This window comes from Podarcis gaigeae (assembly GCF_964106915.1).
Source record: "Podarcis gaigeae genome assembly, chromosome: 6".
Lineage (NCBI taxonomy): Eukaryota > Metazoa > Chordata > Lepidosauria > Squamata > Lacertidae > Podarcis > Podarcis gaigeae.
The window spans coordinates 40689639-40703520 of NC_139682.1; the positions used below are offsets into that span (position 1 = coordinate 40689639).

The 13882-nt window shown below is 46.0% G+C and overlaps 1 protein-coding gene across 1 annotated transcript in view; it reads right to left on the reverse strand.

Annotated features, from left to right (window-relative positions):
* Positions 1–13882, reverse strand: part of MFSD4A (major facilitator superfamily domain containing 4A) — a 43713-nt gene that overhangs the window by 5244 nt on the left and 24587 nt on the right. Inside the window, exons 4-7 of the mRNA XM_083745575.1 lie at positions 7458–7626; positions 5351–5466; positions 3271–3444; positions 456–603 (exon numbers count right to left, since the gene is read on the reverse strand). Coding sequence (XP_083601701.1) covers positions 456–603; positions 3271–3444; positions 5351–5466; positions 7458–7626 — 607 coding nt within the window. The remainder of the gene's footprint in view (positions 1–455; positions 604–3270; positions 3445–5350; positions 5467–7457; positions 7627–13882) is intronic.

A 13882-nucleotide genomic window follows, 5' to 3' on the forward strand; every position in this document is an offset into this window, starting at 1 on the left:
TATGCCGACGGAAAGGACAAAGGCTTTCCTATGCGAGCAAGTAAGATACATGAACGTTGCTCTTTTATGATAAACCAAGTGCTTAAAGCAGTCGTCCTTGCACATTCCCCTGGCAGTAAGCTCCAGTGAAAATAACAGGACAATGGTCGTCATCCTGTTGCCTTTCAGATGCTGTTGGACTACAAGTCCCATGAGTCCCAGCAAGTAAGACCAATGGTCAGGACCGATGGGAGTTGTAGTCCAGCAGCATCAGACTGCCTACAGTTAAATACACAGAGGATTTGGTTGTTTGCTTAGCTTGTGACAAAAAATAAAATAAAAACAAACCAGGGATTACCTTTTATTGGAAAGTTAAAAGCATGGCCCTCATTTAAAGGGCTCTGCTTTTATTGTGGTTGTTGAAGCTATTCTTTCTTGGTAGAAAGAAAGAAAGAAGAAGGAGAGACCTGGTTTACCTTTGTACTGGAGGATGTCTTCAGTGTAGGCCAGGACACTAGGGAAAGTGCTGCTGAGGAACAGGCCCAGGGAGGCAGTCCCCACAAACAAAAAGACAACGCTGTAGGAAAAGATCAGGAGCAGGAAGAATGTTACAAGCACTCCAAGCTGCAATGACATAAAAGGAATGGAGAGAAAAAAAATTAAATATGGAGTAAGAATTTTTTTGCGCTCAGCTAAAAAGACTTGAGTAACCACCACTGCCACCGGGACACACACACACCCCTGACTGTATGAGCCTTGCCTCTGGAGAGATTCACAAACACGTGGGCATCATTTGGTATCTTGTCTCCCGATAATGCCCAGCTGCACATGGAAAATGCTTCAGAAAAGACACACGTTGAGTGTCTGAGATAAGAGAGCTTTAGCAGAAGGCGGCTGATCTGAGCCATTGCATGCATGAAAATCACCACTTGATGCTACTAGTGCAGCACATCGAAAACCCCCCTTTGATTTTACAGATATGGCCACCAAGCTCAACTAGTGTATCTGATGTCCCCAGCAGACATCACAGCGGGAGCAAAGAGCAGGCTCATTTCACTAACCCAGGACACAGCAAATTGCTTCTACTCTGCGTGTCTGCACTGCTGGCTGTACTCCTTATTTGTGTGTGTGTGTGTGTGTGTGTGTGTGTGTGTGTGTGTATTACATTCTACCTTCCCTCCAGTGAGCTCAAGGTGGCATTAATGCTTTACTTTCTCTGATTTTAACCTCACAACAATCTGTTGAGGTGGGTTAGGCTCAGGGCCACACAGTGAGCTTCATTTATGTCTCCAAGGTCCTAGTCCACATAATATCCTCCCACCTTACTCCACACTCTTGAAAATAAGATGCAGAAGACAAGAAGTTTGGGGGGGGGGCAGATGCTCTTTTCCTTAAGGACTAGACGCTTATTACTTCCCTTGCTGACAGTCCTACATAGTTAGGGCCTTTGAGACTAACCAATTTAGGCTGCATTTTTATACACGCTTGTCAGGGTCAGGGAGGAAGCCCCGTGGAATTCAGGGGTAAGAGCATACACAGTTACTGTGGCATAAATCGATTCCTGCCTAATATAAGATTAAGGCATAATAAACGTGTTTGCTGGTGGTTGCAGTTTCTCTGCAGCTTGCTTGGGACAGGGGAAGCGGGGGCGGGGGGCGGGGGAGATAAATACTTTATAGTAAAGTTAAGACGACCTGCTGCCTGCCAGCAGAGAGAGGCTGTTTAATTAAAAAAATTTTTTAGGTATAGTGCTTCTTCACAAAACACACAAATAGAAGCGTGGGGGGGGGGGGAGACATACACACAGACAATCGCACACCCACAAACACAACAGGGGAAAGAGGGAATCGGCTTTTATGCTAGAGCAGTGTGTTTTTCTTTTTCTTCTTCTTTTTACCCCAGTTTATATTTGTACGTGAGAACAGGAGGAGAGAAGGGGCTTGGATCCAGAAGCCATGCTTCTACCTAAGCCCACCTACCAGCCTGGTGACTGCCTTTCAACAAGAACCTGGGGTCTCTGAGGGAGGGAGGAAGTTCCCACTTGGAGGCTGTCAAGCTCCGCCTGCTCGGGAGACAGAGCGCTGAGGAGGGAGGGAGGCAGGCAGGGGAGATGGCAGAGAGTTACCCTGCAGTGCGCACACAATTTCTCAAAGAGAATTTTTTGCATCAGCTTGCTGCCGCCGCTACAGGACGCACAGAAATGTAGCCAAGGCAGAGTTAGCAATAGCAACAGCTGCACAGGACAGGAAGCAGCACCAGCTTCCCAATTTTTGCAATACAGTCATACCTCGGGATAAATATGCTTCAGGATAAGTATTTTTGGGTTGCGCTCTGCGGCAACCCGGAAGTAATGGAGCACGTTACTTCCGGGTTTCGCCGCTCGCGCATGTGCAGACACATGCATGGAAGTGGCAAAACGTGACCTGCAGACGCACAGTCGCATCTTACGTTCTATTCAGGATGCGAACAGGGCTCTGGAACGGATCCCGTTCGCATCCTGAGGTACCACTGTATCATGTTTTTTGACTATTGCACACAAGCACGCACACACGATTCACAATATACAGTGGTACCTCTACTTGCAAATGGGATCCATTCCGGAGGCCCGTTTGCAACATGAAAAGCCCGCGACCTAAAGCGTCGTATCTGTGCATGTGCGCGGCACGATTTGGTGCTTGTGTGCATGCGTGAGTGGTGAAACCTGGAAGTAACCCTTTCTGGTACTTCCAGGTTGCTGCGGGGCGCAATCTGAAAAAACGTAACATGAAGCAAACGTAACATGAGGTAATTGCCAGGTATTTTTTTTTTTTTTAAAAAAAACCTGTTATCACAAACTGCTCTTAATATCGATATAAGACAGTATATTGAGATATCGCCTGACCCTAATAACAATTCCCTCAAGAAACCCTGGAATTGGAAGGCATGCAAGGATAAGGAGACTGCTTTGCTAGAGATCTCCAGTCGCCCCCCCCCTTCAGCACAACTTCCAGGGTTCTCTGAATGAAATGTCCCAGGAGTAGGGAGCCTGGGGCCACCCAGAGGTTGTTCAGCTGCCTGGGGCTGCTTGGAGCTGGAGGCCAGTGATGTCTGAAGGGCCACAGGTTCCCCATTCCTGCTCTAACCAGGAATGCTTGCATTCCTCTCAGCTGCAAGAATACTACGCTCTTGCTTCCAAATGAGGGTGCCAATCGCTGGTTATATCCATGTTACCGGTCTGCCAGACATGCCGTAGCCAGAATAAGCCTCTCTGCTACCTTGGAAGAGAGGGAGAAGAAGAAGATATCGCCATACCACATTGATGAAAACCATAGTTGCTGGCTTCATTCTGTAGGACACAGGGATGGAGATGAGCCGGCCCAGAGTGATGAATCCCCAGAAGAGGCTGGGCAAGTAACCAGCCACCTTGTGTCCCACGGAGAGTGGTTCCTCCACAGCATAGCTGTACACAAACCCAGAATACTCGCCCTGCAGGAGAGACCAGATTACTTACATAATCTATATATCACACAAACCTCCAATATAGATCTATATTCCCAGGACACACACACAGCAGTAAGAAATGAAAAAGCATAATGTAAAATAATTGGTTTACTAACACATGCGAACCAATATACAAAATTAAAACCAACTGAAATCACAATAGTGCATTTAAATTTATTTTACTTTTTAGCGTTTAAGAATGCTTGCCTTAGCAGTTCTGAAAAGCCTGGAGAAAACAGAAATGCTTTTGCCTGGCACCTAAGTTCTAGTCATGAGGTCTCTGGGTGGGCTTCCTTGAAAAGGGCATTCCAAGGATGAGGAGCCACTACAGAAAAGGCCCTCCATCTGTGCAGTAACCACGCACCACACTTCAGACAGCAGGGGCCTGTGATGGGGATGTTGGCGAATGAACAGATTGAGATGGGACAAGGCAATCCCACAAAATATTTGAGTCCTAAGCCATGAAGGGCTTTGAGAGTTAAGACCAGCACCTTAAATCTCATTGGAAGTCAGGGATGGTGTTTCAGTGCAGCCAGATGTGAGCTCTTCACTCAGTCCATGTTAGGAAACGAAGTTAGTGTGCTGGGCTAGCTGCAATTTCTGAACAGTTTTCAAAGGCAGCCCATGCAGCCCACCCTCAAAGTTACCAGGGCATGGACAACGGTCAAGATTGTATCTACTCAGGAAGGACTGCAGTTGGTGGATTAGCCACAACCAACAGAAGGAACTCATGATCCTGGAGGCCCAAGAGATAAAGATGAATCTAACAGCACTCCCACACTGGCACCTTATCCTTCACAGATAGTACAGTCCTCACCAAAGTTGGTTGAACACCACCTCCCTGGGCAGACAAACTGCTGACCCACACAGCACACCTCCGTGTTATCAGGAATGAGTGTCAATTAGTGCTTCCAAACCCCAGATAAACGCTTCTTCCAATTCAGCTGGAAGAGACAGAGGTGGAGGACTCCATTCAACTCCATTCAAATGCCTTCATAAAAATGCTGGAACATATGGGGGGGGGGACAGAATGGATCCCTGAGGGACCTCTGCCCCAAAATGCTGTGGGCCAGAAGTCTTGCAATTCTGTCTTCCAGAATGGGCCCTCCAGGTAGGAGTGGAACATCCGTCCCCAATCCCCAAGTCAGAAACCCTTTCCAGAAGGAAACCATGGCCAATGGTGTTGAGCACTGCTGAGAGATTTAGTAGAATCAACAGAATTACATTGCATTCCCCCCCCCCTCTCCTAGCAGAAGTCATTTATCAGGGCAACCCTGGCAGTTTCAGTTCCAAATCAAAGTCAGAATCCAGACTCAAATGGATAATGAGTACTTGAAGTTGACCAGAAAAGCAGTCACTCCACCAACCTGCCCAACAAAGGGACATTTGAGATCAGCCAATAGTAGTTACAATTCTCTGGGCCTTGTTTCTTGTGGTTTTAAGAGTGGCTGCCCGCTGTAGTTCATCATATTTAACACTCTCAGGCCATGAAAGGCGTACAGGATAAAATTGTAAAAGGTGTGTGTGGTGGTGGGGTGGTCCTCAACTTTAAGTGGGTGAGAATTCAACATATAGTGTAAGAGAGCAACTGCAGTGCCAATCTTGGGCGAACAGCCCAATTAAACAAAGGGCCAATTCCTCATACTCTTAGGTGAGATTAAATCAAAAGAAGGCAGGAAAGACCATGAGCTTTGAACTAAAGCAGTACCTGCTGGGTGGAGGGAGACATGTTTTTAGCTGAAAGCTCTCCATGAGCACTCAAGCCAAGCTACACAGATCAAGTAAAAGACAGTCTTGAAAGCACTTGTTCAGCCCGTTCTAGGGAATCTGGAGTGCCCCAGTAGTGCAAATTGGGTAGGTTTGACACTGACTCCTCAATTGTTGCTCTTACCAGGATCCCATCGGTCATAAAGAGGAGAAGGGCACCCATCACATGGACAGCAAAGTAAGAGCAAGGAGCTCCTATGAAGTTCTTGCTTTGGCAGCATCCAAAGAGGTCCTCATGCCCTGGGTAGAGAAAACAATAGCACACAAGAGTAGTGAAGCTTCTTGGGTACCCAAACGGTCTCTCTCTCTGCAGCAAAGATTTGCAATGTTTCTATTCTGCTCAATGTATGTGTGGGGTTTTGTGTCAGCGTCGCTTGTGCAGGTTCTCTTTACTATTCGCTTGTGTTCCTTTGGTGGTGAGAGAGGTTGGGGTTGGCCTAGGGTGTGGTTGTTCGTTTGTGATTGGCTGTGGTGAACTTTGTTTTCATGTGTGAGTGGGGTGAGTGGGTGTTTTTGGATCAGGTTAGCCATATTGATTCATATGCTGTTGGTGGATTCTTGTTGTTGTCTTGTTGGGCTGTCTATGTGATAAAGGGAGCCATACCAGGGTAAAGATGTCTTCTTCTATTCTGACAGGTTACTTCTGAAGGAATGCAGTCCTTGGCAGGATAAAGGCTGCCCATAATTTGACTAGATGGACCTTTGGTCTGATGCAGCTGGCACTATGGGAGGCGAGGCCCCAAGGCAGATACCACCATTTTACTGGTTTTCTACATGCACCAAAGTGGAATGGGCATTAATATTCTATGGCCTTTAAAAATGTGTCTGTGGGAGATGGTCTATTGGTTTATTTTGCTTTTGCTTTTATTATGTATTTTGTGTTTTCATTTTCTTTACGTTGTAAAATGTCCTGTGATATTCAGATGAAGGGCAGTATACAAATTTAATAAATAATAATAATAATAATAATAATAATAATAATAATAATAATAATGTGTTCCATCTCACTGCTGCATGGCTTGTGGGGTTAAGAGCAGCCAGAAATGTTTGCATGTATATAAATGCATCCCAGTGTGTGTGCATAGAAAACGACAGAAATATGCAACACCTGGCATTCTTGATGCATATGGGCAAATGCATCTGTAAGCTGCTACACACCACAGCAAAAGCCACCAAATAAATAAATGAGACATTTTTAGAAGGCGCACAGAAGTTGCTTCTTTCAGAGTTCCAGTAATAACCTTCCTGGCAGAAAGACAGGCTGCTTTTCGTCTTCAAACCACTCTGTGTGTGAGATAATTGCTTCCCTTTTGCTCATGGGAGTTATCGCAATGCAGGGAAACAGATGCCTTGGCCCAGAAGGAAACACCTTCCTTGCTAGGAGGCCAGAGTGGGCATAAAAGATCATTCCCAATTTGACAAAGGCCTTAACATGGACCAGAACAAAGGCTGGTATTAAATGCAGGACAGGTGAGAAGCTTTTGCAATCACACTGACATTCCTTCTCTGCTACAAACTGGGGTGGAATCTACAAACATATAAAAATCATTCTGAAAATGCTTTTTTTTAAAAGCGTTTTTAAAAATACATTGAATTTTCTATAAGGCTCACGATCGCCATCTAGTGTCATATTGCACTTAAAACAGATTTAAAACGTTTTATTTGCAGCTGTATAGCTGAGTCCTGGGTAAACGCCAGCAGAGAAACCTGCCCCCAGGAGTTTCAATTCATTGCCTACAGAGCTAATACTAAACAGAAGCCAAGGACAAATAATGTACAATATTCAATAGGATTCAACCTATTTGAACTGATTTGGCTTCCTTAGTTTTATATGTGTTCTGGGAACATAACCAAAACTATGTAGCTGATAGCACAAATAGGGTTCTAGCCTAGTACTCAGGGGTTTGCTACGCCGCTGTCTCAGTGGCCACCCAGATGCCCATGGCAAGCTCACAAGTAGGACCTGAGCTTGACAACCCTTTGCCCTCTTGCAGTTTCCGGCCAGAAGCAGACTGTCTCTGTCGGAGGAGGTAGAACACAGCCATCAAGGCAGTAGCCACAGACAAGGAAAAACCTGGGAAGCTTAATGCAGAATATTTCACTCTGTGCTTTGCTTCATCCCTTTCCCACAGCAAAACAACACACCCTCTCGCTACAACCTGTGGAGAGAAGAAGGCTCTGATACCATGGCAATGGGCTCTGCATGCACAGCCCGGATTGGCAGCTCTCACCTATTTCTGGCTGAGTTCTTGGCGAGGAGGTGGAAGAGTCATCCCGGTCGGCTATCCGCGTTTCCAGTGCCAGCTCATCCGCAGGCAGTAGTGGGGGGCTGCCGCTTTGACACCAAGGCACCAGCCTCTCCTTGTAGAGCAGCAGGAAGACTGCAAAGGGGACTGGGAGCTGCAGAACAACAGGCAAAAAGAAAAGTCAGCCGGGCGCACGGTGTGTGTCTTATAACAATTTTCAACCCCTAGGGTTGATATCTGCCCTTCTCCACGGGAGGGGGCTGCTGTTGGCTCAGATTTTTATTTATTTATTCAGGGCACATCTTCAAAGCTAGAGCTTGTAAACCTTTGCACCTCCAAATGCCACTGAGCTCCCGCCAGTCCCAGCTGGCATGGCCAATGGTCAGGAATGATTGGAGTTATTTATCTGTTGTATTTAAAGGTAAAGGGTAAAGGGACCCCTGTTAAGTCCAGTTGTGACCGACTCTGGGGTTGCGGCACTCATCTTGCTTTACTGGCCAAGGGAGCCGGCGTAAAGCTTCTGGGTCACATGGCCAGCATGACTAAGCCGCTTCTGGCGAACCAGAGCAGCGCACGGAAATGCCGTTTACCTTCCCGCCAGAGTGGTGCCTATTTATCTACTTGCACTTCGTGCTTTCAAACTGCTAGGTTGCCAGGAGCTGGGACCGAGGAATGGGAGCTCGCCCCGTCGCGGGGATTCGAACCGCCAACCTTCTGATCAGCAAATCCTAGGCTCTGTGGTTTAACCCACAGCACCACCCGCGTTTAGATATCACCTTTTCCCTCCAAGGAGGCTCAAGGTGATGTACATAGCTCTCCTCTCCCCATTTTATCTTCATGACAATCCTGTGAGGTAGGCGAGGCTGAGAGGCAGTGACTGGCCCAAGGCTACCCAGTGAGTTTCATGGCTGAACAGGGATTTGAACCCAGGCCTCCCAGGTCCAAGTCTGGCACTCTGTTTCACAGTGGAGCTGCGAGTCCAGCAACGTTGCTTGTAGCTGAATTGATGAAATGTGGGCTATAAATCTTTAAAATCAACAGTTTTGTAACAATAACACCCCCACCCACTGCACAAGGAGAGAGAGAGAGAGAGAGAGAGAGAAAGAAAGAAAGAAAGAAAGAAAGAAAGAAAGAAAGAAAGAGGTCCCTCAGCCCTACCCTGGTATACTGGGAATCCCAGCAAGCCAAGCTGCAAAAAACTTAACCTAGAACATAACATTTCAGACATCTTATGGAAAGAAATCCTTCTGCAGCTCACCACCACTAAATGGCTCATTCCCCCTTTTAAAACCCAACTTTCCCTGTGAGTTATAAAGAATACACCCGTTTTCAGCTGTTACATTGATTTCCAGAATGCAGTGCCATTTCTTGCTCTGCCAGCAGATGGTAGGCGAGCAGCATAGATGCCCACAGCGTTTGTGTCCAGCCCAAACTGCCTTGAGAAGCTACACATTTGGAAAGGAGGGGCTTACAAGCCACGGTGTCGCCTCGCCTCTCTCCCCACAAATCTGAACAGGCGTTGCCTAAGCTTTCACATGGGACAATTCAGTCCTGCTTTACTGTAGAGACCGCTGTGTAATTCTGTGTTCAGGTACACAGAAGCAGCGCCCTCTGCTGTTCCTCTGCAGTACCAAAACAGAAAATATGAATTTAAAACTCTGAAATGTCACAGTGCTTTCACATTACTTTTAGTTAACATCTACTGGGGTGTATTCTTTCATGTGTGGGATGGTGATGGGGTATGAGAGGAATAAATGAAGCCGTCTTCCTCCTCTCCCCACCAGACTGATGGCAGAAGCCAGGTCGTCTGTCATTAACAGCTGGCTTCACATATATTGTTTTTGCTCTCCTCTGTGAATGAGCAGGAGCTGCAAGTGCACATTTCCTGGTTTTTGTTGGCTGGAGGTATTCTTTCAATGTATGGAGCATTTGCTCCCTCTTCATTCCCCCTCCTCAGCTGAATTCATTTAAGAGCCCTCCATTGTTCACAGAACAATAGGAACAAGAACAGCCAGTTTGGTCCCATGGAAGAAAAAACGTTTTCCCCTAATAGTTAGAATCCTTCCGGAGGTCAGGAGCAGTTTGCGTTAATGGCCATGAAAACCAGAGCAGAATAAACAGACCTCACGCTGCCCTTTGGGAGAACAGCAGGCTAGACATGTATAAGGCCGGTATCCTGTATTTCCCCTACTGTCTCAGCCTTTACTTTGCCCTCTGCGAAATGGCATTAGTGACTTTGTTTGCAAATGCTGCAAAGGTGAGTTCTAGCCAGGAGAAAGCACTATCAAACATTGAAGTAGCATACAAAATATCCCTATTAATCTTCTTGTGGGATCCCTGTGGATATAACTAAGATTTGGTCTCTGAATTGCACACAAGTCGTCGCAATGCTCCAGAATAAAATGAGGAAATCAATCTCAGGCTCCCAAGAATGGAAAACTCAAGACAAATGGAAGGCTTGGATTTTTAAAGAAAACAGATAATTAAATATGTGAAGAGGAATCTCATCTAGAGTGTCACCTCTGTGAGCAAAGGTTGGAAGATTATCCCGGAATTGCCGTGATTTGCTTAACTGGGTCAGCATGTTAGTCCAGTTCAAAAGCAAGAAAATGTTAATTAGAATCTTTGCTACAGCTTTTCTTCTGCTAGCTCCTCTAAAAATGAACAAAGCCAAATTAGAGAGAACACATGCAGCACAGATATTACAGTCTACGGATATCACACACACACAAACCCTACATGCACAACCGTCTCCTGCTTCTGGTTTAAGTGCTGATGCAGTACAGCTGAAATGATAATTTTTAAAGGTAGCATTCAGTAGCTTGTGATGCACCTCCAGTGTCTGCTAATCTGTTGTCGGCCCAAGCTCCTTTTCTGCCTACAGAGCAGCAAACACTACTGGGAGTGCGAGCCATATTGCCTATGCTGAAATATGGGATGCTGCTCTTAGGGGGGAAAAGTGACCCCAATGGAACCTTCAGCACTACTGTCTGCTAGCTCTGCATGGTTCATTTTGCAGGTGGCACCTGGCACAACTTTTGCCCGTGCAAGCCACATTCTGAGCCCTGAAGCTGCAACTGCCAGAATTCCTTGGGGTGAAAGTTTCTGCACACATCCCACTATCAGCCAATAGTCAGGACGCTGAAAACCCCCCTCAGAACTTTGACCCTGATCCACAATTACAGTAAGCCCGCAACTTACCCAGAGGTTACATTCTGTGGATCGCGCCTAAAGCCAAAATTGTGTAGAGTCAAAATTCATTGGGTGCAATGGCAGCTCTGATTGCCAACGTCATTTCCCCCGGAACCCCAACCCCTTTAAATTTCTTTTTGCCACACACGTAAAACTAAATGCACACGTTCAATGTGCGCAGGTTGCTGGCTTACTGTACCAGAACTTCAGAAGTATCAACAAAGCTGCAGAATGCATTCTATGGTTGTCATATATCCTCCTTTTCCAGGAATTAAAACTTAAAGGGAAATTTGGGGCTATTGCTGGTAGAGCTATGAGAACAAATGAGATCTAAAACTTGCATACCTGCACAGACAGCTTCTCTCAGAAGAGTGTGGGTACTTATCATGTATTTATTGAGAAATTAATATTTAGTCAACAGTTGTTGTTGTTTGGTCCTGCTTTTCCATAAAACTATGCCCAAAGCAATTTTATAATGCAGAGGGCTGTGATTTATGTATTTATTTCATTTCCATCCTACCCTGCCTCCAAGAACACTGTACATTGTTCTCTTCCCCTCTCAATTTAGCCTCCAACAGACCTGCTTGGTAGTTTTGGCTGATAGGCTCAAGATCTCCCTGCCCCCTCCCCAGCCTCATTAACAAATGAAGATTTGAATATTGGTGTCATCTGGGATGCAGGTGGCACTGTGGTCTAAACCACTGAGCCTCCTGGGCTTGTTGATCAGAAGGTTGGCATTTTGAATCTGTATGATGGGGTGAGCTCCCTTTGCTATGTCCCTGCTCCTGCCAACCTAGCAGTTCGAAAGCACACCAGTGCAAGTAGATAAATAGGTACCGCTGCAGCGGGAAGGTAAACAGCATTTCTCTGCACTCTAGCACTTGTCACAGTGTTCCATTCCACCAGAAGCAGTTTAGTCATGCTGGTCACATGACCCGGAAAGCTTTCTGTGGACAGACTCTGGCTCCCTCGGCCTGAAGCGAGATGAGCACCGCAACCCCATAATGAGCACAAAGTTGCCTTTGACTGGACTTAACTGCCCAGGTGTCCTTTACATCTAGTCCAGCATTTGAACTGTCATGCCACACGGCAAGATAAGGAGCACATGACTTCAGCCAATTTCTATCCTGAACTCAAGGGAAAATGTGCAGGTGGCAGTCTGCCTCCCAGATAGTGGGAGCACTATTGCCTTCTGCAATAGTGGTGCTGGGGCAGCCATGTTGCAGGTGAGGAGAAACAATCCACAGATCAACCAAACTGGAAACACACAGGTGGAAGGATCAGTTTTGCAAATGCAATTTTTATTTTGCAAAGTTCCAAGTGCAAAAATGCAGCTTGCGAAGTTGAGCTCAGACTTGGTAGGAAGGCATCCAAATGTTAAGAAAAAGCAACAAATATTATTGAGCATGGGCAGAGTGCTGTGCTTTCCTCTCCCCTCCTGAATAAGCACAACCCCCACTCAAAACATCTGGGGCAAGGGAGCTAGGCCTCCACTTGGAGGGAGTGAAGCTTCCATGCAGGCAACTCTTTATTTTTCTTTGTTAAAAAAAGGAAAATAAAATAATATTGTGGCCCCTGAAAGACTTAACAGATTTATTGCAGCACAATTTCAGATGAATGGACAACTGAATACTATGCTTGGGTGAAATCCCTCTTCCAAGCCCATCCAAGTGTTTCACGGGCACAACGATCCCTTTTCAATATCTGCTTGTGTTTTTCACCTTTAAGAAAAGAGGGAGGGGAGGCTGAATGGTGCTGATGAGCTGGTTTGGCTTCCACAGCTGGGTTCATCTGCCAAGATACACACAGGCAGGGCCAAGGCATTTTATTACAGGATCTCACAACTCGGCATGCTTGCTTTGGGGTAATATACTAGACCTCCTGGTACACTGTTTAATGCGAGGCCTTGGCACAGGCCTCACCAGCCTAAACAAACAGCAAAATCATTTCATGGCTAAATGCTCTGCCCACAATGCGAAGCAAAACCCAGCCTGTGCATTGATGGAAAAGGTCACGGAAAAGGTGGCTCTACCTCTCATATATCTTTGCGGCAGAGAATGCTCATCTAAGAGGTTTTCCTATCCTGTGGATGCAGGGGGTTGGCTTAATTATGAATTCACATTTGGTATGCCGTATAACAAGTATTTATTGTTATTGCTGGCATATGGTCCAAACAGCTAATTTGATCTGATCTGAAAAGTATAATAGTATTTAAGTAAGTAGGTCTTTGCATCTCTAACAAAACTAGCAGTTTCGCACTTGGGTGACATTGCTCATCTGAACATCAAGGGTTCTGTGGGTCGCACATCTGCCGCTAGGAGTAAATCACACACCAAATTTTTAAAAACACTAGTGGTGTTCAGCCATGCACATTGGACATGATAAACACGCACACACAAATCTAGGGGTGCCTCAAACTGGGTAGTTTTCAAGTGATCATCAGGGGCTGAGTGATGCAACTTCAGTCGCCAGCTTTTTCTTCTGGCTAGCTTTTTCTTCTGGCAGGTGAACCTTTTCCTACAGCCAGCTCCAGAATATCTTCATTTGATAAATCTCTGCATATCAAACAACTATTAGAGGAAAGGAGAAGCCAGGGATTGAACCTGAGACCTTTTGCATGCAAAGCAGATACTCTCATACTGAACTGGTCCTCTCCCATTATATCCCTTGACCCATCACCCATTTGTTTTTATTTAGTGCTCTACCTCCAAGCTTGCTCAAGAAAAAGCTTGCTGCTAGTACAGTCATACCTTGGGTTACAGCCGCTTCAAGTTGCATTTTTTTTGGGTTACGGACCGCCGAAACCCAGAAGTACTGGAACAGGTTACTTCCATGTTTTGGCGGTTACTTCCATGTTTTGGCATGCGCAGAAGTGCTAAATTGCGCTTTGTGCATGCGCAGAAGCGCCAAATCGCAACCTGCGCAGATGCGGGTTGCAAACGCTGCGGGTTGCGAATGTGCATCCCATACAGATCACGTTCGCAACCCAAGCGTCCACTGTATAAAAAAGTACAAATCTTGCCTTGTTTGTCTACTGTAAGCAGAAGACTAGCACCCCCACCCTCACTTAGTACCTCCTGCCTTCTGTCCCAATTCTAAATAAGTCATGATCCCATTTCAAGGTGCCTCTACCAATATGTGGCCATATTTTTCAGCACAATGCACCCAGTTTATTAGCGTGTTTGGCCTTCAGGAAAATAGCCCAGATATAGTATATC